This window comes from Eptatretus burgeri, chromosome 12 (genome assembly GCF_056783735.1).
Source record: "Eptatretus burgeri isolate ZD-2024b chromosome 12, Ebu_testis_v1, whole genome shotgun sequence".
In the NCBI taxonomy this organism is placed as follows: domain Eukaryota; kingdom Metazoa; phylum Chordata; class Myxini; order Myxiniformes; family Myxinidae; genus Eptatretus; species Eptatretus burgeri.
The window spans coordinates 33,951,624-33,974,371 of NC_140972.1; the positions used below are offsets into that span (position 1 = coordinate 33,951,624).

The 22,748-nt window shown below is 46.0% G+C and overlaps 1 protein-coding gene across 4 annotated transcripts in view; it reads left to right on the forward strand.

Annotated features, from left to right (window-relative positions):
- Window positions 1-22,748, forward strand: part of POLRMT (RNA polymerase mitochondrial) — a 131,638-nt gene that overhangs the window by 73,684 nt on the left and 35,206 nt on the right. For all 4 annotated transcript variants that reach the window (XM_085850089.1, XM_085850087.1, XM_085850088.1 and 1 more), the window contains exon 13: window positions 9,932-10,343. In XM_085850089.1, the coding sequence (XP_085706215.1) occupies window positions 9,932-10,343 (412 nt within the window). The remainder of the gene's footprint in view (window positions 1-9,931; window positions 10,344-22,748) is intronic.

The following is a 22,748-nucleotide window of genomic DNA, read 5'->3' on the forward strand; positions in this document are numbered from 1 at the left end:
TGGGGGCCTCTTTTTTGGGGAATAATTTTTTGGACCTGAGCCAAAACCGACTCCCCCGTCCCCCGCACGGCGTGTGGGGAGGGGGCGAGAGGGCACGCCCCTTTTTGGGAGGCTTCTCGAAATGCCTCGGAGGGAGGTGGAGCCGAAAATGGGGGTGGAGCGAAGGGCAGAGCCTCGCGCTATGAAGGGCGGAGCCCCGCGTTATATAGGGTGGACCGTACGCGAGGCTCGGCGCTCTCTGAGAGATCTCTCTGTGGTTCATGACTCTTCTCCTGTCTCCCGGTGGTCCATGCCCTGCTGCTTCTTCCGGCTCGTGGTACACTCGCCTGCCTTTGGTGGTCTGGTGCTCGTGCTTCCTGTGGTTCACCGCTCCTAGGGTGGTTCAGCTGTTCCTGTGGTCGGGGTCCGGTGGAGAGCCCGTGCATCGGGGACGCAGACGGAAGGCGCAGCTCTGCCGGTTGTGTGGTGTGGACCTGCGCGTCCGGACGAGGAGTGCCGGAGAGAGTTCGCCGGCCACGCGGGAGGCCCGGAAACCAGGCGCGTCCACGCTAGCTGTCGGGGGGAGCAGGACGTCACGACTCGACGACCACGAAGGGGGAGCAGGTAACCTGTACGGTCTCGTGGGCCCATTCGGTCAGCCAAGGCCAACGTTATAAAGGTCCCCAGACCCCGTCTACCTCCCTGCCTATGGGGAGGTCTTTCCTTTTGTTTTTGTATGCATGCTGTGGCGCCGTGTCCTGTTAAGTAACGACTGTATGAGTGATTGTGCTTGTAAATAATAATTATAGTTGGTCGTATTGCTTTTGCATTCTATTTGTTGCTTGTATATTGCATGACTGCCCTTGCTTGTGTTGTGCTGTGTAGTGAATAAATGTCCTTGTGTGCAATGTACCCCGTTCGTTGTGTCCTATTTCCCTTTTGAAAAGCCATCTTGCATCGTTGAATGAGTAGTGGGTTTTGAACGCCCAGTAAAGAGAATCGGATCCGTCGAGGTCGGCGATAACACCGCTCAGTTATCACTGTAGTACGGAACGGATCGCTTAAGCGGTTCGTGTCCCAGGCCGACCTGCGGCGCGGTGCAGCCCCTCGGTAGGTTACCTGCGCGGGTACTTAGGTACTGTATATCGACATTCGGCGATTCACCCTATTTCGCGTGGGTAGAATGCGGACTGGGCTGTGGTGAGGTTAAAACCCCACCCGTGACTGGTTCCTGGCGGTAGTTCCAGGAGGGTCACGACTGAATTGTCCGTCCAGTGGGCGACGCGGTTGCGATTGGAGTTACACGGCTGATCGCATGCCGGCGGACACGAATTCGTCTCAGTGGTGTCAGCGAGCGGGAAACAAACTCTCCGGTCTCCAAACAAAATTTACGGGAATCGGACCAGGGATGTGCGAAGCAACCCCCCGCCCCCCCCATTCCCATTAAATTTTGAGCTTTTAAATTAAATTCCACGGAATAAGATGGCTTTTCAAGACGAACGGGTGCCGGGGGTATTAGGAATGTGTTATAATGTAGAATCCATTGCCCGGGACGGTTCCTTTTGTAATTTTAATCCACGGGGGAGCTCAACCCCATATACTGAGCACGGACTTTGCCGGCAAACGGAGTCGCACAATGGCGGCACGATCGCACGCCAGCGGGTGGCTGTTTTTAGCGCAACGAACGGCGCGACACAAGGCGAGTGCTTTCAGTCACCGCTTCAAACCACGTGGTCATGGCAGGCAAGGCAGGTGGACATGGGCAGGCTTCGGAAACAATTGGAGGAAGAATGGAAAACAAAGCTGGAGGAGGAAAAACGGAAACACAATTTGGAAGTAAAGCAACTAAAGGAAGAGGTAGGAAGACGCAATCGGGACAGAAAAAGCCTGGAAGAGAAGGTAAAAAGAGAACAGGAATATCAGGAACAACAAAAGGAAAAAGCAAGGTTGAAGGAAGAGAAGGTAAAAAGAGAACATAAATATCAGAAACAACAAAGGGAAGAAGCAAGGTTGAAGTATGCGGAGATGAGCAAGAAATGGGATGAAATGAGAGAGGAAAAATGGAAAAATAACTTTTGAGTTACTGGAATACCAAAGCAAAGAGAGGGAATTACAAAACGAGCTGAGGACATTGAAAGAGGAAAGAACGGAAACAGAGAATGAGACGTTGAGTGTCCACACTGAGCAAATCAAACAGTTAGAAGCCAAAGCAGGGTCAGAGTGTGCAGAGATGAGAAAGGAATTAGAAAAAAATATTTTCTGAGTTACTGAAACACCAAAACAAAGAAACGGATTACAAAACGAACTGAAGATGTTGAGTGAGGAAATAACGAGAACGGAGAATGAAACGTTAAAGAACCACACTGTACAGATCGAACAGCTGGAAGCGAAGGCCAGATTGCAGAATGAGGAACAAGAAAGACAGTGGAATAGAAAACTGAAAGAGTATGAATTTGAAACTGAACGACAAAAGGAAAAAAAATATGTTGGAGCATGAGGAGAAAGTGAAGGAGCAAGTAATGAAGCAGGAAGGAGAAATCCATCAATTGAAGGAAATAACGAGATTGCAGAATGAGGAACAAGAAAGACAGTGGGATAGAAAACAAAAAGAACATGAATTTGAGGTTGACCAATTGAAAGAAAAGGCGAGGCTGGAGTACGAGGAGATAGAGAAAGAACAACGAACGAAACAGCAAAAGGAGCTCGACCAATTGAAGGGAACTATGAGATTGAACCATGAGGAGCATGAGAGACGGTGGGGTAGAAAACAAAAAGAATATGAGTTTGAAATTAATCGACTCAAGGAGAGAGCAAAATTTGAGTCCACCGAGATGGAAAAACTCCGGAACGATAACGAACAACTCGAAAAACTCCGGAAAGAGAACGAACAACTCAAAAAGCTCCGAGAGAAAGAACGACTTAAAGCGAGCCAGGAAGTGGAACAGCGCAATAAGGTGGGACGTGTGATGTCACCACAAGGAGTAATGTTAGTGGTGCAGGACTTGATCGACACCACTCGTCGGATGCACGAACAATTAGGACCAACCCTAATAAAGGAGACACAAATAAAACTGGAGAAGAGAGAGGTATTGCCAGAGACATGGGAGATAGACCGAATTGAGAATGAATTAAATGGAACGAAGGAGGAAACAGAGACGAGGATCCAGGAAGAAACTAATATACATGAGGTGACTGAGTTGGCAGAGACACGGGAGATAGAGGGTGAATTAGACGGGGTTAAGGACGAGCACACACACATTGAGGTAGTGGAGGACAATGGGGGCGAGCTGGCGGACTGTTTCGCGACCCGGTGCGATCAGCTGGATAGCCTCCTTCAGGAACGGAGGGAGACGCTATGCTCCCTTGAAGCTGATCGCGACCAGGTGGATCCGGTCGAGCTTCGCAAGTTAGAGGGGGCGAGTGCTGTGGACAGGTGCACGTGCAGCTTGTGGGGTATGGAGACCCGGGACCCCTAGTGGTGGCGCAAATCCCCAGTGTGGTTGTTCAGGTGTGTGTGTTTGCGAGTGAGCGGAGATGCGTGCTTTCCAGCACGCATTGTGTGAGTGAGACCCCCTGTGTGAGTGAAAGTCGAGTGTGATGAAACCGTGTGTGTAAGAGAGCGGTACGTAAGGGAGATGGCGGTCGGCATGCGGGAGAACGCAACCGCATGTCCGAGAGTCATGACATGGTGTGTGAGCGTCGTGACATGCAGGACTGCGTGGGTCGAATGGCGACAGATAAGGGACAGAGGCCGGGTAGCGGCCGTAGCTGGATTGGGGCCCGCGCCGGGTTTACCCAGCGGCGAGCGCGAGGTTCGTGCCGTGCAGCGCACGAGGCCGCCACGTGCGCACCTGCGGGAGTGAAGCCTGGTCCGGAAACGCCCGCGGTGGATGTTGCCGATACCACGACGGACAAAAGCGAGGCTGGGAAATGGGTTTTCCACGCGGGCGTGTGTGTGAAGCTCCGACAGGCAGAGCACCTGTGTTCGTGTGGGGAACCCCTCGAAACGCGAGGCTTGTTTTTTGATGTGCAGGGTGACGTCATGGCTGCACGTAGGGTTGGAATCCGGCAGGAGGGAAGTCCCTGCCGGATGGTACCGTCCAAGAAGGGACGAGGTGCGTGAAGCGCGAGCAGCTGCCATGACGTCACGGGGAAAGTGCGCAGGTTGCGAGTTGCCGCGCTGGTGCGGGTGCATTTAAAAAAAAAAGCCTCGCTTCGGGTGAACAGGATTCCCGGGCAAGGGGTGGAAGACCCCCCTGTCTGGGCACAGGATACAACTAGTTAGGGGGAAGGGTTAGCTTAGTTAGACCGGCTCCATGGGGCAGGGATAAGTCCTCATGGGGCCTGTGGAATGGATTAGTTAGAGGGATTCAGTTTAGATTTAGAATGGAAAAGGGATTTTGAGGACATGGACAGACTGTGAGTGTGTAGAGGGGACGTAGCTTAGCTACGTAGGTTAAAAGGAACATGCTATAGTGTAAGGGACGACGAGGGAGCATGAGGTAGTTAGGGAAGGCAGTTAGAAGAATGGCAGAATCAGTGAAGTGTGAGTTGAGGAATGGAAAGTGTACTTGATGAGTGAGTGAGGCCAGTGGGCCTGAGTGAGTGGAATGCATGGTGCGATGAGTGATTGGGGGAGGAGTGACTCCCACCCAAGGGACCCCGGGGTCAGTGTAAAGTGAGTTAGTGGGTTATTTAAATTGACAAAATGGAGGTCGTTTTGCTGTTGGTGGGAGTGTAGGCTCGAAACCCGTTTGGAGGGGTGCAGGAGCCTTGTTGACGGGCTGGGAGCATGGCTGCGAATGGTGAGTATCGCTGAGTGGGTACCCCGGGCACCGGGCTAGTCAGCCGCGGTAGGCCAAAGGTCCATGGGGGGCCAGGATAGTGTAGTGGGCACGGTTGACCCGCATGATGCGGGGCCTGTCGCGCCAAATGCCACGGGGGCAGTGTACTGGGCACGGGCGACCCTCGGAAAGGGACCCGGGGCGCCAACACGCCACGTGGGCATCGAGGGGGAGTAGCCGAGGAGGGCACTCCCCAGTTTTTAGGGAGCTGTAGGCTCGGAGGCAGTGTAGTGCCCGGGGGTGCCATTGTTGGGGAATCGGCAGAGGGTAGTTCCTGCTCAGGGAGCCACACGTCCCAGCCGTGAGACCGTGTGAGGGCACGGAAAGAAAACTGGAGGGGAGCGGGCATGGCCTGAAATTTGAGAGGACACCAACACAGGCGACACAAATCTGGGTTGTTAGAACCGATAGTTTAAGCGAGAGGCACTTGTTGAAAGCCCTGGGGTAGTTTAAAAGTTAATGGTTTGGGTACATAGGAAGTGTACCCCTCCGCACCATCCATCCCTTCGCTCGTTGTTGGCCGCTGGACCCACTTTGGGTAGACATCGCTGAAATCTGAGGAGGCCATTCTGAGGCTTCATTGGGCCTCGACACAGGACACTAGCTCTCCTTTATTCCCCTCCAGGAAGGGAACGTAGGGGTTGGGAGTAGGCTAGGACAGGATAGGTAGCCGAACTGAGACAATAAAGGGGATAGGAGACGGATTTATAGTGGGAAGTAAAAATAAAAATGAAATAAAACAAAAAAATAAGAGGGGCTAAATTGGAAATTTTTGACAAATTAAGGGAGTGGGTATGAACAGAGACAGGCAAAGGCGATAGGTTGGGAGGGAGACAGTAGGGTAGGTCCGAGCCCGGCTTCCGAGTGGCCAGCACCACCGCACTCCCTCCACCAACCTCCTTGAACAAGGTAAGAGGCCGGCCAACTCCGTCTGCCGGCTGTTTACTGCAAGGCCTGTGCCGGTCGGATCGTCTGCTGGCTGTTTTTGCTTCAAGGCCTGTGCCGGTCACTTCATCTGCTGGCTGTTTGCTACAACGGCCTTGCCATGCCATGCCTTGCCTGCCTGCCTTTGCCTTGGCCCCATGCCCACAAGCCCGCGTTCTGTTTTGCATTCCCCCCCCCCCCCCCGTTCATTACCATGTGCGCCAGGATCATAGCGCAAGCCGCAAGGACTGCCCTGTTGGCAGCCGCAACACGGGACTGCACTGGCGGCCCGTGCACCGCTTTTGGTAACTGCATTCATTTCAAAAGGGGAGGCCTTGGACTGCGTATGAGCAGCCGGCCACATGCCCTGTCACCTGCAGTGGTTGTGACTTGTTTTTCTCCACAGAGTCCATCGATCCTGGGCCATGGTGTAGTTAATGTACAATTATAAGGTTAAGGTTAAGGTGTAAAGTGTAAATGTGTTTTGGCCCCCGGCATGTGAGCCTCAGCGCCGGCAATTTATTTAAGTCGTCTGTATGAGTGGGTTTGTTTAGTTAGTTACTCAGCCCGTAGGTTATTTATTTTGGGGACACGAATACACTGAATGTCGCACTCAGGGATCCAAAGGTAAATCGTACTAGTGGAAAACTTACACATGATGGCACACCAAAATTCGACCACTCGGGATGAGTCTGTAAAAAGGAGAGGGGGTAGTGTTACGGCTGTGGAAATTCGCAGAACACCATAAAGGTTCCTTAGATTAGCTATGCCAGTAAGTGAGTGTTCAGATAGCTTTCCCCACCGTTGTTTAATGGGATTTTATTCGTGTTCACCGGGCTGCGACGCTTTGAGATAGCCGTTTTTCTTTATCTATCGTTATTTTGAACCACGCAAACAACAGCTGCCACCACCAACTACACCACAACGCCAACCACGCTACAATCACCATTACAACAACCACCACCATCTTCGCCACTACGCCTACTTGCGAACGCCATCCTCCACGGACCACGCTACAACCCCCTTTCCGCGTCGGAAACCGTCCGAGAACGCGAGGAGGGAAGCAAGAAGGATCTCCGATGGTGCGCGGCTTCTCCCGCCTGATTTTCCCCGCGCTTGGTGTGTGGGAAGTGCGATCCGAGCCGGGGGTCAAAGGTGAGAAAAGGTGGGGGCTTCTTTTTGGGGGAATAATTCCTTGGACCTGAGCCAAAACCGACTTCCCCCGTCCCCCGCACGACGTGCGGGGAGGGGGCGAGAGGGCACGCCCCTTTTCGGGAGGCTTCTCGAAACGCCTCGAAGGGAGGTGGAGCCGAAAATGGGGTGGAGCAAAGGGCGGAGCCCTGCGCTATAAAGGGCGGACCGTACGTGAGGCTCAGCGCTCTCTGAGAGATCTCCCTGTGGTTCATGACTCTCTTCCCCTGTCTCCCAGTGGTCCATGCCCTGCTGCTTCTTCTGGCTCGTGGTACACTCGCCTGCCTTTGGTGGTCCGGTGCTCGTGCTTCCTGTGGTTCAGCGCTCCAAGGGTGGTTCAGCTGTTCCTGTAAAATAAGAGGGCCCGTGCATCGGGGACGCGAACGGAAGGCGCAGCTCTGCCGGCTGTGTGGTGTGGACCTGCGCGTCCAGACGAGGAGTGCCAGAGAGAGTTCGCCGGCCACACGGGAGGCCTGGAAACCAGGTGCGTCCACGCTAGCTGTCGGGGGAGCGGGACGTCACGACTCGACGACCACTAAGGGGGGGCAGGTAACCTGCACGGTCTCGTGGGCCCATTCGGTCAGCCAAGGCCTACGTTATAAAGGTACCCGGACCCCGTCTACCTCCCTGCCTATGGGGAGGTCTTTCCTTTTGTTTTTGTATGCATGCTGTGGCGCCGTGTCCTGTTAAGTTACGACTGTATAAGTGACTGTGCTTGTAAATAATAATTATAGTCGGTCGTATTGCTTTTGCATTCTATTTGTTGCTTGTATATTGCATGACTGCCCTTTCTTGTGTTGTGCTGTATAGTGAATAAATTTCCTTGTGTGCAATGTACCCCGTTCGTCGTGTCCTATTTCCCTTTTGAAAAGCCATCTTGCATCGTTGAATGAGTGGTGGGTTTTGAACGCCCGGTAAAGAGAATCCGATCCGTCGAAGTCGGCGATAACACCGCTCGGTTATCACTGTAGTACAGAACGGACCGCTTTTGCGGTTCGTGTCCCAGGCCTACCTGCGGCGCGGTGCAGCCCCTCGGTAGGTTACGCGCGGGTACTTAGGTATATCGACATTCGGCGATTCACCCTATTTCGCACGGGTAGAATGCGGACTGGGCTGTGGTGAGGTTAAACCCCCACCCGTGTCTGGTTCCTGGCGGTAGTTCCAGGAGGGTCACGACTGAATTGTCCGTTCCGGTGGGCGAGGCGGTTGCGATTGGAGTTACGCGGCTGATCGCACGCCGGCGGGCACAAATTCGTAACAATATATATATATATATATATATATATATATATATATATATATATATATATATATTTTTTTTTTTTATATATATATAATCTTTCTTGCCACTCACTCGCTGATCATGGTATGCAATAGATAGGTGGGTTCAATTGATATCCCTTTGGCACATCACTTCCTCAGCTGTAAGACTATATATATATATATATATATATATATATATATATATATATATATATATATATATATATATATATATATATATATATATATATATATATATATATATATATATATATATATATATATATATATATATATTTTATGATTATGACATTACAGAAATATTTATTGTGTATTCCAGAAACATAATTCCTCAGATTCACAAGGTTTGACAAAATGGTGGCTTTTATTGAAACAGCCATTATGCCAATTTAGCTCTGCAAACTATGCACATAATACATGCTTGTAAGCAGTAATGCAATTTCAGATATGGTTCACAGAACATATCAAAGGAACAGTAACAGCAGATTACACAGTCATCCTTGCAAAGTTTCATTCAATTAGCAGATTCAACCTTTTTAATTTGTCAATGTTTTAAAAAAATATTATTTGAAGTTACCGACAGATAAAGTTGGTGAAGATAAATGTAATACTAAGAAAGTACCATCCTGATATGCTACACCAGGCAATCAGTGAGGCTTCAACCAGGAAGTTCCACTAGTTGACTGTCATCGCATTGCTTATATCTCTTGTTGATTCAGCTTCGTTATCAACTGCACAAAGACTGCCCATACTATCATTTTTGCACATCTGGGATGGAGTCCTCGTCTCAAGGATCACGTTTCACATTGTCAAAAATACATTCTTGGCAAATTCAATTTATTTTCATCCCATTTTGCAGTCCTGTTAATTATTTGCATGGTTTGTCATAAATGCCTTGAAATATGGCCAACAAAACTGAGGCCTTGTCAGTGACCACGAGTGCGTTGGAATCCGGATCGCACCATGCTGACTGATGTCTCATCTTACTAATTCTGAGCTCTAATGCATCAGCAACGACACTCTTGTATACCTGGTGTTGCTTAATGGTTAGGGTGGTGGGCTTGGGATCCTAGGGTCCCAAGTTCAAATCCCACTTGGCTGTTAAATTAATACCAGGTGGGGTTGACTCAGCCTGTCATCCTTCCGATGTCAGAAAAGTGAGTACCAACTTGCTGGGATGATTGAGCCATTCAAGTCTCCTGCGTCAGAGCGGTGACCCATCCAGGATTGTGCCCAATCAAACCCATCCAGGTACAAACAGCCAGGGAGACTGGTTCGGCAGCACCGATGCTCTGTACAAAGTTTGATCCTATTGGATTAGAACGACACTCTCAGGCGCTCAAATACACCTTAAACCAGGCGCATATGATGTAAACCTTTTTAACAGTGATGGTAGACATGATAGCACATCACGCCTATGCTTATGCAGTGTTTTGACATTTGTCCCATTAATATTTATTGGCCATGGAGATCCAGAGCTTCTACCATGCAGAAATTACATGTTGTTTCGTGGATGCAAGTCATTAGTTGACATGCCTTTTTTTAAATCCCAGATGGTTGACTTGCTACCAGCAATTTTAATGTGTGGTTAAAACAAAATTGAGGAAAGGTTAGCTGATGTTGTGTTGGAAAAATAGTAAAGATTCCTTCCGTCTTATAGATGACTGAAAACATGACATGCACACCTTTTCTTTCTTCCACTGCTGAAGGTATGATCCCACAGGGAAGACGGGCATAGCTGATCGTACAGCTTACAACAATGATATGCGCCTTGCACGCAAGACTTTGTTTGAGATGCACAGCCTGCACATGGATGCTGAATACAAGTTGTCCATTGCCAATGCCCTACGTCACCGCACGTTTTGGTTCCCACACAACATTGATTTCCGTGGGCGCAGCTACTCCTGTCCACCTCATTTCAACCACATTGGCAGTGACACTACACGTAGCCTATTACAGTTTGCTGAGGGCCAACCACTTGGGCCTAATGGCTTTGACTGGCTCAAGATTCACCTGGTAAACCTGATGGGCAGAAATAAGTGTGAGTCACTGAGTGAAAGACTTCGCTATGCCAATGCGCACATGGAGGACATATTGGACTCTGCTGACCGACCACTTGAGGTGAGCTTGGGTTGAATAGGCCTGGGGGTATTTCACTCTACTATGTTGGCTGTCTACATCTCTTGCCTGAAAGTTGTGTGGTTTACCTTGTGAACATGGGAAAGTTCCACCATTTCTTTTAGTTTTTGACTTTGAGCTGACAACAGATCTCAAGAGAAAACATTTCATTTATAGGATATTTTGGATGCCCTTCAATGACTTTACGCTCTCCTTTTCCTTTTTTATCGTGCATAAACAAACTCCGTATCCTTTTCATTGAAGGGGATATCACATGTTGTTTTTTCTCAAAGGCAAATTTACCCTTGTTTGGATCATTGAAGACTTATTTGTGTTCACAACATAGTTTGAACTTGCCCCACCAATCCTCCTTCATTATCTACTTATCCCGTCAGCAAACAACGTTGCAGCAATTATTTTCAATTTTTTTCTTTTTTTAAATAGTACTTTCATAGACTGGGCAAAAGGTTGGCAGATGCAGTTTAACATTAGCAAATGTAAGGTGCTGGGGATTAGAAAGAATAATGAAGGGATTACATAATGCAAAGGGCACCCTTGGAGCGTGTTGCACGGGAGAAGGATCTGCGGGTGCTACTAATACTGGGGGTAAACAGACAGCACAGTGCCAAGCATCTATAGGTAAAGGTAATATAATTTTAGGTTGTATTCACAGGGGGATAAATTATAAATCAAAATAGCTAGTGGTAGCACTGTATAGGAATCTGGTGAGGCCTCATCTCGAATATTGTGTGCAGTTTTCGTCACCACATCTGAAGAAGGTCGTAGCTGCCATGGAGAGGGTACAGCGTAGGGCTGCTATATTGATTCTGGGCCAAGCTAGACAAAGCTATGAGGAGAGGCTGAAGGAGACTGGGCTTTACACATCAGAAGGGAGGTGTTTTATGAGGGGATTTGATTAAGATGTTTAAGATACTGAAGGGTATAGACAAAATATGTGTATAATTCAGCAGAATGGACAATGACAGGTCCGGGGCCACAGTTTCAGAGTAACTAGCAGGGCACCCATCTCCGACGGGTTCATAGATGTCTCACCTCGAAGGAGAATTTTTTTGGAGTGTCTCTTGGTACAAACGGGAATTCAACGTAAAGTGATGATGGGGACTGTGACACGTACATGTTTACCTTATAGAATATAGACAATGGTGGTCCGCTCGGAAGAAGAACTATCGTTGGTGATTAAAAATATTTGTCGTGCATAGCATGATGCTTACAAAATCCAAATGAACAATAGTTGCCATGGAAATAGCAATTTGGTAATTTCCAAAATGTGACCTATCAAGTGTTTTACATGATGGAATGTTGTGCGTAACAAGTTTGGTTGATATGTTTTCTAATTGTGGCTTCAGATGTGTTTTACATGTTTTGGATGGTGTCAACCTTGACCAGATTGTGTACACACATATACTACACATATTTATACATGTATTGATATGTTTGAAAAATTCCTGACGTTTGGCAATAATAAAATTGCAGAAAATCCGATTTGATTATAATGGGGTGAAATTGTTGTAATGGACACAGTTTTCCCCTTGCCACGTGGGACTATTTCTATGCTGCCAACCAAGATGAGCAGAACTTGAAAAAAAAGACAGAGGGAATTAATTAATTATTTATATTGGGTGCCATCTTAGCTTGGTACTGAGGTGGTTTATCAATGGGGTGCCTTTTGATTATGGCCGTTGAACCTCAAGTGTTACTGCAGAAGGCTCTCAGACAGAAGGTCTTAAGGGTCTAAGGGTTGTTATGGGGTCTATAGGATTTGCAGGTTCTTCAGGTCCTAAAGGGTCTTCAGTGTCTTAAAGGGTATTATGGTTATAAAGGGTCTAAAGGGTTGTAGGGGTTTTTAAGGGTCTTCGGGTTGTAAAGGGTCTTGGGGATATTAGGTGTTTAAAATGTCTTAGAGATCTAAAGAGTCTTTAAGGGTCTTAGGGTTATCAAGGGTCATAGGGGTCTTAGGGTTGTAAAGGGTTTAAAGGGTTTTAGGGGCCTCAATGGGTCTTGGGAGTATTCGGTGTCTAAAAGGTCTTAGAGATCTAAAAAGTCTTTAAGGGTCTTCGGGTTATAAAGGGTCTGAAAGGTCTTAGGAGTCTTAAGGGTCTTCAGGTTGTAAAGGGTCTTAGAGGGTCTTAGAAGGTCTTGTGGTCGAAGGGTCTGGTGTGTCTTAAAGGGTCTTGGAGGTCATAAGGGTTTCCAGGGTCTTAAGTGTTTTTGGGGTCTTACAGGTTCTTACAGGTTCTTGGGAGTCTTAAGGATCTTTGGGTTATAAAGGGTCTTAATGGTCTTTAAGGGTCTTGGGGGGTCTTAATGCTCTAAATGGTATTAGGATATTTCAGGGTCTTTAGGGTGTGAAGGCATATGTAACCAGCTTGAAAAGCTGCACTTTTTCCCAAGTCACCATTTGTCACTTTGTATTTTAAACTAACGTCTCTGCTCAGCATATTGGGGGTTTATCTCCGCCAGTCTTGTAACGGTCTCAGTCTCCCTAGTGGGTGAGACATTATGTCCATCATGGAGTATGGTAGTACTCCATATAGAGGGATGATACGGGAAAAAAATTGCTGCCCATTCAAATGTGTACTGATATACGTGTGTGTGTGTGTGTGTGTGTGTGTGTGTGTGTGTGTGTGTGTGTGTGTGTGTGTGTGTGTGTGTGTGTGTGTGTGTGTGTGTGTGTGTGTGTGTGTCCCTCCATAACTCCAAAACCATGAAACCTATCAGCCTGAAACTTTGCATGCATACTAAGGGAACTCTAAGGAAGTGTGTGAGTGAAAATTGGGTGTTTGGGTTAATTAAAATGAATGGTCTTATTTAATTATAACCTTTATCAGGTGTATCTTTGGCCACAGCTCTCTCTATGGGGTCTTAAGGCGTATCTTAGGTTACCTCGCCTGGAGTCTGAAGCCGCCATGTTTTTTGGTCTTCTCGTCCATGCCTTGACTTTCAACAGGCCGTAACGATTTCTTAACAATAATGTTTTTTTTTCACTCTCACTCATGTTATTCAATGCTTGTTCATCATACTATACCTACGAATCGCTGGATACATTGCAATATTTATAAAGGCCCGGAAAATCCAGCATTCATGGCTTTATTTCATTTTGCACATGCCATAACCTTGAGAATCTGAATTAAGCCGAATTGCAAAATTTCAGCTCCAGAATTGAACTTGGCAGCAGCTCTGACACTAAAGATGTGTTCATTTGTCCAATTCGGACATTGCTTGGGCGTTTCCGGATTGCATGGGTTTATCGGCAGCATTGTTAATTGCTTGCCAAGCCAGGCGTTCCGTTGACGTGCTTGCTTGAGTGCTTCGGCCACTTGCCGAGTTGATATAATAGTGGAACATTTCATGTCCCGATCGAGGTGTAGAGTTGACAGTTACTACAAGGTAGAGGTAGGTATACAGTGCACTCGGACGTGGTACATATGGGTAGATTTGAATCTGTAGGGACTCTCCGTTGGTGTGTGGACATGCCAAGCCTGTTACGGGTGCCGTGGTGGCAAAGTTTCATGCCGTATCTTATGGGGTTTTTATCAGGTTTCCCTTTGTACTCATGACTACTTCGAAAGCAATTGGTGATGGGATTTGCTTTACAGAGATTATATGTTTCTCTTTGTGAGTTTCAAAGCAAAATATATTTGATAACACCCGATTTCCGAGCCATTTGCCGTATTAACCTGTTTTCTAAATTACTGAGACAAGTTGCTTTCCAACACCCATCACACACAGCTGTTTATAAAGATTAATGTCTGTGCACATACCCTTGAAACGTCTATGTTAATACATTGTTTTTTGGTGAAAGCAACTCAAGGTTTTTGGATTGTATACAGTATGTTCTGGGGTCGATAATCACACTCACTCCAATCTGCCAATTTCCCCATGTGGGTGGGTGTTATCCATAAAGCATAACATATTCTCTCTGCTAACTCCAATACCCCCATCTCTCTCTCTCTCTCTCTCTCTCTCTCTCTCTCTCTCTCTCTCTCTCTCTGTCTCTCTCTCTCTCTCTCTGTCTCTCTGTCTCTCTGTCTCTCTGTCTCTCTCTCTCTCTCTCTCTCTCTCTCTCTGTCTCTCTGTCTCTCTGTCTCTCTGTCTCTCTCTGTCTCTCTCTGGCTCTCTCTGTCACTCTCTGTCTCTCTCTGTCTCTCACTGTCTCTCTCTGTCTCTCTCTGTCTCTCTCTGTCTCTCTCTGTCTCTCTCTGTCTCTCTCTGTCTCTCTCTGTCTCTCTCTGTCTCTCTCTGTCTCTCTCTGTCTCTCTCTGTCTCTCTCTGTCTCTCTCTGTCTCTCTCTGTCTCTCTCTGTCTCTCTCTGTCTCTCTCTGTCTCTCCCTGTCTCTCCCTGTCTCTCCCTGTCTCTCCCTGTCTCTCCCTGTCTCTCCCTGTCTCTCCCTGTCGCTTTCTCTGTCTCTGGATATATCCGGACAGTGGTTATGTCTGGACGGTGGTTATCTCAGGACATGTCCAGGGGCGTTTGTCTCCAGATGTGTCTGAGCGGTGTTTTTCTCCAGACAGCTTGGCTCTGGACGCGTCCGGGTGGTGTTTTTTTCCAAAAGTGTGCGGGCAGTGTTTATGTCCAGGCAGGAGTTTGTCTCCGGACGCGTCCGGGCGATGTTTGTCTCTGGACGCGTCCGTGCGGTGTTTGTCTCTGGACGCGTCCGTGCGGTGTTTGTCTCTGGACGCATCTAGGCGGTGTTTGTGCGGATGGGAGTTTCTCTGGACGTGTCTGAGTGGTGTTTATCTTTGGGCGGCTTGGCTCCGGGCGGTATTTATAGTATGACCGGTAGAAAATGGATTTCAGACATTATTGTGTTTCCATCTTCGCTGTTATTGTCTGCAGAAGTTTTTTGATGAGAATCGTAATTGACGCTACACCGCACGTCTGCCTTCCCTTCCTCTCACCTCACGCTGCCTTCCCTTCCCCCATGCCTGCTTACTCTCCCTCCCTCCTCGCTCACCCACCCCTCTTCACTCTACCTCCCTCCTTGTTCCCCCAAACGTTCTCGCTCCCCTTCCCTCCTCTCTTTCCCCCTCCAGCTCCTCACCCTCTGTCCCCTCTCTCTCTATCCACCACCACACTCTCTCTCCCCCCATTTTTCTCCCCCCCCTCTCAGCATTCCCATCAGTGAAGTGACGGGTGGTATTTGCTACTACTATAGAGTGGTGGACTACTACGACGGTGGACTACTATAGAGTGGTCATAAGCATTTAAAAGCCATACCTTTTATTCTCGAGCATTTTCTGAACCACCAAGACTGAAAAAGACGCCAAAATACATCGCTAAAGTACCACAATGAGAGATCACTAAACCACCAATTTGTACCTCTTCTTCCGCTGGTTCTTCCCTTCTCAAAACAATGTAAAACTGTAACCCAACCTACCTCAATAACTGCTGAAGCCTGGATGGTGATTGCAATGCGAGGAAGTTACTTTGTCTCTGGGCAGGTGCACACAACCCAAATTTTTAAAATATATAAAACATTAATTATTTTATTTGGAAAAGAAATGGAATGGAAATGTGGACTCCACCAAACCAGGCCAGGATCATGGGAGGGGGGGAAATGGACAGTGGACAAAACCATTCCAAAAGCGATACATATCCAACCCATCCCCTAAATCAACTGAAACAAGTATTGAAACATTTTCATAACATGGATGGATTTAATCCATACCAAAATAACAAAATATATAAAGCATTGAACAATTTATTTTGTTTTTTAAAATGACAATCATATTGTTTGGCATTTGTGGTAATCCACGTAGTGAACAGAACCAAACTCCAGGATTGAGGCGGGAGCGGTAGAATGTACCATAAGCCAAATTTAAAGACATAGATTGATTTAATCCATACCAAAATAACAAAATATTAATACATTAAGCATTTTGTCGACTTTTAATGGGTGTGTGTGTGTGTGTGTGTGTGTGTGTGTGTGTGTGTGTGTGTGTGTGTGTGTGTGTGTGTGTGTGTGTGTGTGTGTGTGTGTGTGTGTGTGTGTGTGTGTGTGTGTGTGTGTGAGAGAGAGATACTTTTTGTGTCTATTAATTACACACGTCTATTCATCAATTACACACTCTTGGAATGTACCTTTTGACCCTTTAGACTGCTGAGACCCCTTCGACCTCTGAAGACCTTGAAGCCCCAAAAGACCTAGAGGACCCAAAAGACCCAGATGACCCAAATGACCCAAACGACCCATCCATCCATCCATTGGGACCATTCTCTGCACAGAGTGTCAGTGCTGCTGAAGCAGTCTCCTGGGCTGTTGGGCACAAAGCTGGATGGGTCGCCACTCCGACGCAGGACACTCAAATTGCTCAATCATCCCAGCATAGAGTACTCATTTTGCCAACCTCGGAAGGATGACAGGCTGAGTCAACCCCACCTGGTATTAATTCAATTGCCGAGCCGGATTTGAACTCAGGACCCAAGGATCCCAAGCCCACCACCCTAACCATTAAGCCAACACCAGGCATAAAAGACCCACAATACCCTGCAGACCCTTTAAGACTCTCCTATAAATGGATGAGGTGTGTGTGTGTGTGTGTGTGTGTGTGTGTGTGTGTGTGTGTGTGTGTGTGTGTGTGTGTGTGTGTGTGTGTGTATGTGTGTGTGTGTGTGTGTGTGTGTGTATGCATTTGCGTGTGTGCGTCCGTGCGCGCACGTGAGGCATGTTTTTGTTGAGTTCTACGAGAGCATTCTGATGTGGAATGTGATGCACCAAAATGATTGTCATGACCTCCTGAGTTGATTCGGCTCATTAACTACAAAAAAAAATCTGTTAGAATTCCCATGTTTTCAACGCATGCTATGCTAAGATATATAAAGCAGCTTAATACGTCCTTCCACCATAGCGTGGTATTCTAATTGCAAGATAGATAAGAAAATTAATGATAACATTGTAACAAAGCATATATTAATTAAATCCAATAATATTTACAACAATAATTAGCATAGTAGCATCACATGGTAATAATAATTAAAACGAACATATAATCCCCACGTTTGCCCCAAGCACACCTTGGCTTGGTGAAAGGCAAGCTAATTATCAAGCACCATAGCAGGCGGGTATATAAATTAAAAAAAACTTTTTTTTAAGAAAAAAGAAATATAAAAGTTTTTTTTCTAAATGTAAAAACATGCCAGGATGAAATCTCAAAAAAACAACTAAACAAGGTTGGAATGACACCACATTAAGATTTTACTTTTGTTGTGGCATTGTGATTGATGAAGATGAAGAATAACAATGAAGAATGACACCACGTTCCGACACCACAATCCTCTTCTGGTTTAGCATCAGGACATCTTTTGACATTTTGGTGTCAGAACATGGCATCGTAATGTGTTCTCATTCTTCATTGTTATTCATCTTCTTCATTATTCTTCTTCATCAATCACAATGTCAAAAAGCTGTCGTGATGGTAATCCATAAGAGGATTGTGGAATCGTAATATGGTGACTTTCCTTCCTTGTTTGGTTGTTTTTTTTATTTTAGATTTCATTCCTCTATGTTTATACATCTTTTTTTAATGTTCTTTTTTTTTTTTCTTGTAAAACATCCTGGTGATGTCTGTACTTGCTCCACTGTTCTCATCACCACTCCTCAATTCACCTCCCCGCCCCCGCTCCTCCCCCCCACATCCTCTCCCCGAGTGAATTCAAGTTGGAAATCCGTTGGATTGAACTTGTATGGTGTGGAAGTGGCACAAGCTCGATGGGCTGATTGGCCTCTCCCTGCATCCAAGTTCCTTGTGCGTGTATTTCAAGATATTAATCTTTGACTTGAATCGACGATGAAAGGCGAACTCAAAAGGAATGGAAATGTGGTGCAATTTTGAGTTTATATACAGTATTTGGTGAATGTTTTTGGCAGAGATCAAGCGCAGAACAAGTTGATATATGCAGTCTGTGGTTAAGTAGGCAATTGTTGTGTTGTATACAAAGCAGGCTGAAGGGCTGTATTAGTGCCGCAGCCCATGAAATTGCTTTTCAGGACATCTTGCAATCCAAGCATATTTTGAGCCTATACCTGACTTTGCCAGTCTTTGAGCATTGAGGTGTGCCCACACGATTCCTCTTTTGCTGTCGATGAAGCGAAGCTTCAAAGGAGATGCTGCTTAATTAGCCCTGACTCTGAATGTCTAGGCCTCATGAGTGGGAGCAAGCAGCACTGTTGTGTTACGTTCACACCTCAAGGAGGATGTCATGGTATGAACTTGAGTGCAGTTACCGTATAAGCATAAAAAATTAAAATGACACTTCAGACTGACGGAGGCAAAAACCTGAAAATTGTCGATCTGAAAAATAATTTGCCTGCGATGTGTGAAGGGGTGGGGGTCCATTCCTTCCCTTCCCCTTCTGCAATTATTTATCATCCATGTCTTAAAAAAAATTGTTTATTCTACTTTCTTGTGCCCTTTAATTTTCATGATTAATTCCCAGTTGATGGTTGATAATTCAAATCGTGCTGGTGCATGCTAATATACATGAGAAAGTTTCCGAAAAGTTTTTTTTTCACAACTTTATTCGTGGCTCGTTTTCTGTAAAGAGCTGAATAATTTTAATTGGATAAAGCCTGTTTCGACAAGCTGTTGTCCTTAACACGCACACTGCCATTGGGTCAAGCAGGGCATTGGTGAGCATTCATTGAATATCTCTTGTTCTTGTAAGGCAGACAGGGTCAATATTCCTCTCAACCCCCCCCCCGCCCCACCCACCCAATCTCCTCACACACCTCTCAGCCTTACTTCAGCTTTGGAGGTCATTCAGACATGGATGGATGGACAGACTTTTTCCCAGACTCTGTCCTTTTTGACAGACTTTCACAGATCCATCCATCATGTGAACGTTCCGTTTAATCCCGTCTGTGCATCTTTCCCTGCTCTGTGTCAGGAATGAAGAGATAGCAAGACTCAAAATTGCATTTGTTAAGCCAACTAACCTTGACGGTCAGCCAGATTATTATATTTGCATAATTAAAACATTTTGTGTTTTGAGATCTGTAATAAAGCAAATGCTCGTTCGTGATCAGCGCCATGCCATAAATTACAAAATAACAACAAATATATATATGCATTTAAAGTTGCAAAATGTTGGAAAACTGAACATACAATCAATTAGATGTAGTCAATGCGTTTGATATTGCCGCGTGCTTCTGATAACGTTGGGCACAACTCGATGTTTTTGCCACAAAGTGATCTTTCATTGGGAGTGTGTCGGGGTATTTTATTAGTTGGGAGACTTCTCCACATGCATCAGATTTCTGGCAATCAGTAGATTTGCCCTTTTTTTGATTGGTTAATGAAAATCGATTTCTGAGATGGCCTCCAAAGCCAGCTGCTGGCTGGGCATCCAGACTCACTGCTCACCTCCAATCATTTGTTCCTCTCTTCTCTCACCCGTGAAACCAACTTCCCCAGTTTGTTCTGTCCCGGTCCTCTGCCTGGGGCTTCAAGACAGTTGTTCACCACTGCCTCAAGTTATCCATACTCATGATCTCTTCCACCCCAAATGATCATATTGCCAAGCTCTCCCTTTTACCAGGTTATTACAATTTCTTCCCCCTCCTCCTCACCTAGTTTCGGTTGGTTTGTACCTTTTCTGTTTCATTCCCTCATTCCCCTAACTCTTCATGCCATGTTTCATTGAGCGTGTGTGCAGCTTGTTCATCCACTTGTCCTTCTCCCCCTCCCCTTGATCTCACTGTTACTCTCATTTCTACTCAGTTGTTGGTGTTTCCCCATTTCTATTTTGTTCCCTTTCATTCTGCTCTCGCTTTTCCACAAACTTTGATCACTTATACAAAAACAAATTTTTTAATTAAAATTTTCAAGATAATCACCCAAATCCAAATGGACTTAATGGCAACTGTAATAAAACGTGTCCAACATCCTCACCACTTTTGCTTGGCTGGCCTGCCCCCATCCTCTGCATGATTCTTCCATTCTGTATAAACTTTTTATTCCGCTCACAAATTGATTTCTCGATTGTGGCTGCCTTCCATGAGTCATCCTCAAGCTCAATTGAACCTGCATTGCTGTTTTGGTCTCTATAAACCAGGCAACATACTGTGTTTTTCTTGAGGGGTGATGCCATTTTCAGTAAATGTTACGTTATGTGTTATTGGAAACACCTGGAAGCAAAAGAAATGTCAAAACTTTGAGGAATGTTCTCACAAAGGTAGCAAACTGCATCGTTTTATCCCATTTCATTTTTAGTCTCATCCCGAAGGGGTTGCGAGACTGTTGTAATGCCCCCTTTCTGTCTGTTTCTCCATGTCTTGTTTTCGTTACAATATCTTTTTTTTTTCTCTGTAACCCCCCTGTCTGATCGATGTGAAAGCTTAAACATAGGAGGGACTCCCAATGGAGAATATTTTATTGATAACTCTGATGTGATAGGTCACATGGTATGGAAACCATATTGAATTAAAAGAAAAAAAATTGGACATCTCCGAAACCGCTCGATGAAAAAAAAAAAAAAAAAAAATTTGAAACTTGGCATATGTCATCAACTCCCCATTGGGTACATCGGGTGAGAACGATGATATCTATTCTGTAATCGGGTGATAACGATGATGGGGTAGTGCTATTCCAGGCATAATTGTTTGAATCAAAATCCTTCAACGAAAACTTAATATATCTGATCTGAAACTTCGTATATGTAATCGACAACCCGATGTGAGTGAAGAATTAAATTTATGGTGTCATTGGTCACGTGGTCTGGCAGCCATATTGGATTGAAAATAAAAACATTTAAAAAAACTTATTCTCCAGAACCGCCAAACAGATCTATGCAAAACTTCATGCATATGATCAACCAGCCATGGGGAATATAGTTTGAAATATTTATCATATTCAACCTCATTGACGCAATTTAGCCTTATTGTGAACAAAAGCGGTCGTTAAATATCCTAATCTATATTAATATTTCGGCACGCCCCTTTCTTTGTTCCACCATCAGATTTTTGTTACTGCATGAAATGAAACAAGATTTGGCACATATACTAATGATATTATTGTATTCCTTAAGAGGCCCGTCAAAATTCGTTTTGATGCATTTTCACAAACTCCAACCGATTCCATTCAAATTCGGTACGATTATGGCTTTTGGTCCAACTTAGGTCATTGACTACAAATTTTTTCCATAACGCTTCCGATATTCGAAAAAAATCGATATCCCTTATGGGATTTTCCATTCAAATCCACTCAAGTTTAAGGCCTACGGGGGACGCAAATTTCCACTTTGCCCCGGGCGCTGTTTACCTCCGCTACGCCAAGCTGTTAGAGTTAGGGTTTGGGTTAGTGCTGGGGTTTGGGTTAGTGTTAGGGTTAGGGTTAGCTACCCCAACACTAACCCTAACAGCTAACCGTAACCCTAACCCCAACCGCTAATCCTAACCGCTATCCCCTAACCCCTAACCCCTAACCCCTAACCCCAACCGCAACCCTAACCCTTAACCCTAACCCCTAACCCCTAACCCCTAACCGCTAACAGCTATTCAGGAAATTTTCGAGAAAGCCCGGGCGTTGCCCGAGCAACGCCGGGCTTTACTACTAGTATTCAATAAAACTATGGATAATGGCAATGTACGTGACATCATAGGGCACGTGGATGGGTGATATGGGTATCCGGGCCATAACAGTAGCGTGTTCAGTTAATGATGGTATCTTTGTTCAGAATGAGCACGCGAGATGCAACTTTGCACTCCACCGTGTACCGTTGTAGTTACGGTTTCAATCTGGAACGGTAGTGTGTGTGCGCGTGTGTGTGTGTTTTATAATCCATCCGTTCATCAATTGGGACCATACTCTGTGCAGAGTGTTAGTGCCGCCTAAGCAATCTTCTCGGCAATTGGTCACAATCCTGGACAGGTCGCCACTCTGACACAGGATACTAGCAAGCTGGTACTCATTTTGCCAACCTCGGAAGGATGACGGGCATAGTCAACCCCACCTGGTATTAATTCAACAGCATAGTGGGATTTAAACTCAGGACTCTTGGATCCCAAGCCCACTACCATAACCATTAAGCCAACACCAGGTACACACACACACACACACACACACACACACACACACACACACACACACACACACACACACACACACACACACACACACACACACACACACACACTCACTTCCAAGCTATTCTAGTCAAAGAAAGGTGCATAAAGTAACCATGAAAAGCTACACACCATAAGCCCTTTGCTAACCTTGTGCAACTTTGCTAAAGGGCTTATCTTGTGTAGGTTACATTTGCTTACCTTTTGTTTACCTACCTTTGCTAAACCTGTGTGACTTACCTTGGGTAGCCTTTCATGGTTGCTTTATACAACTTTATTTGGCTGGATGAACATGGGAGTTAATCCATTTGGTAATCCTAGCCAC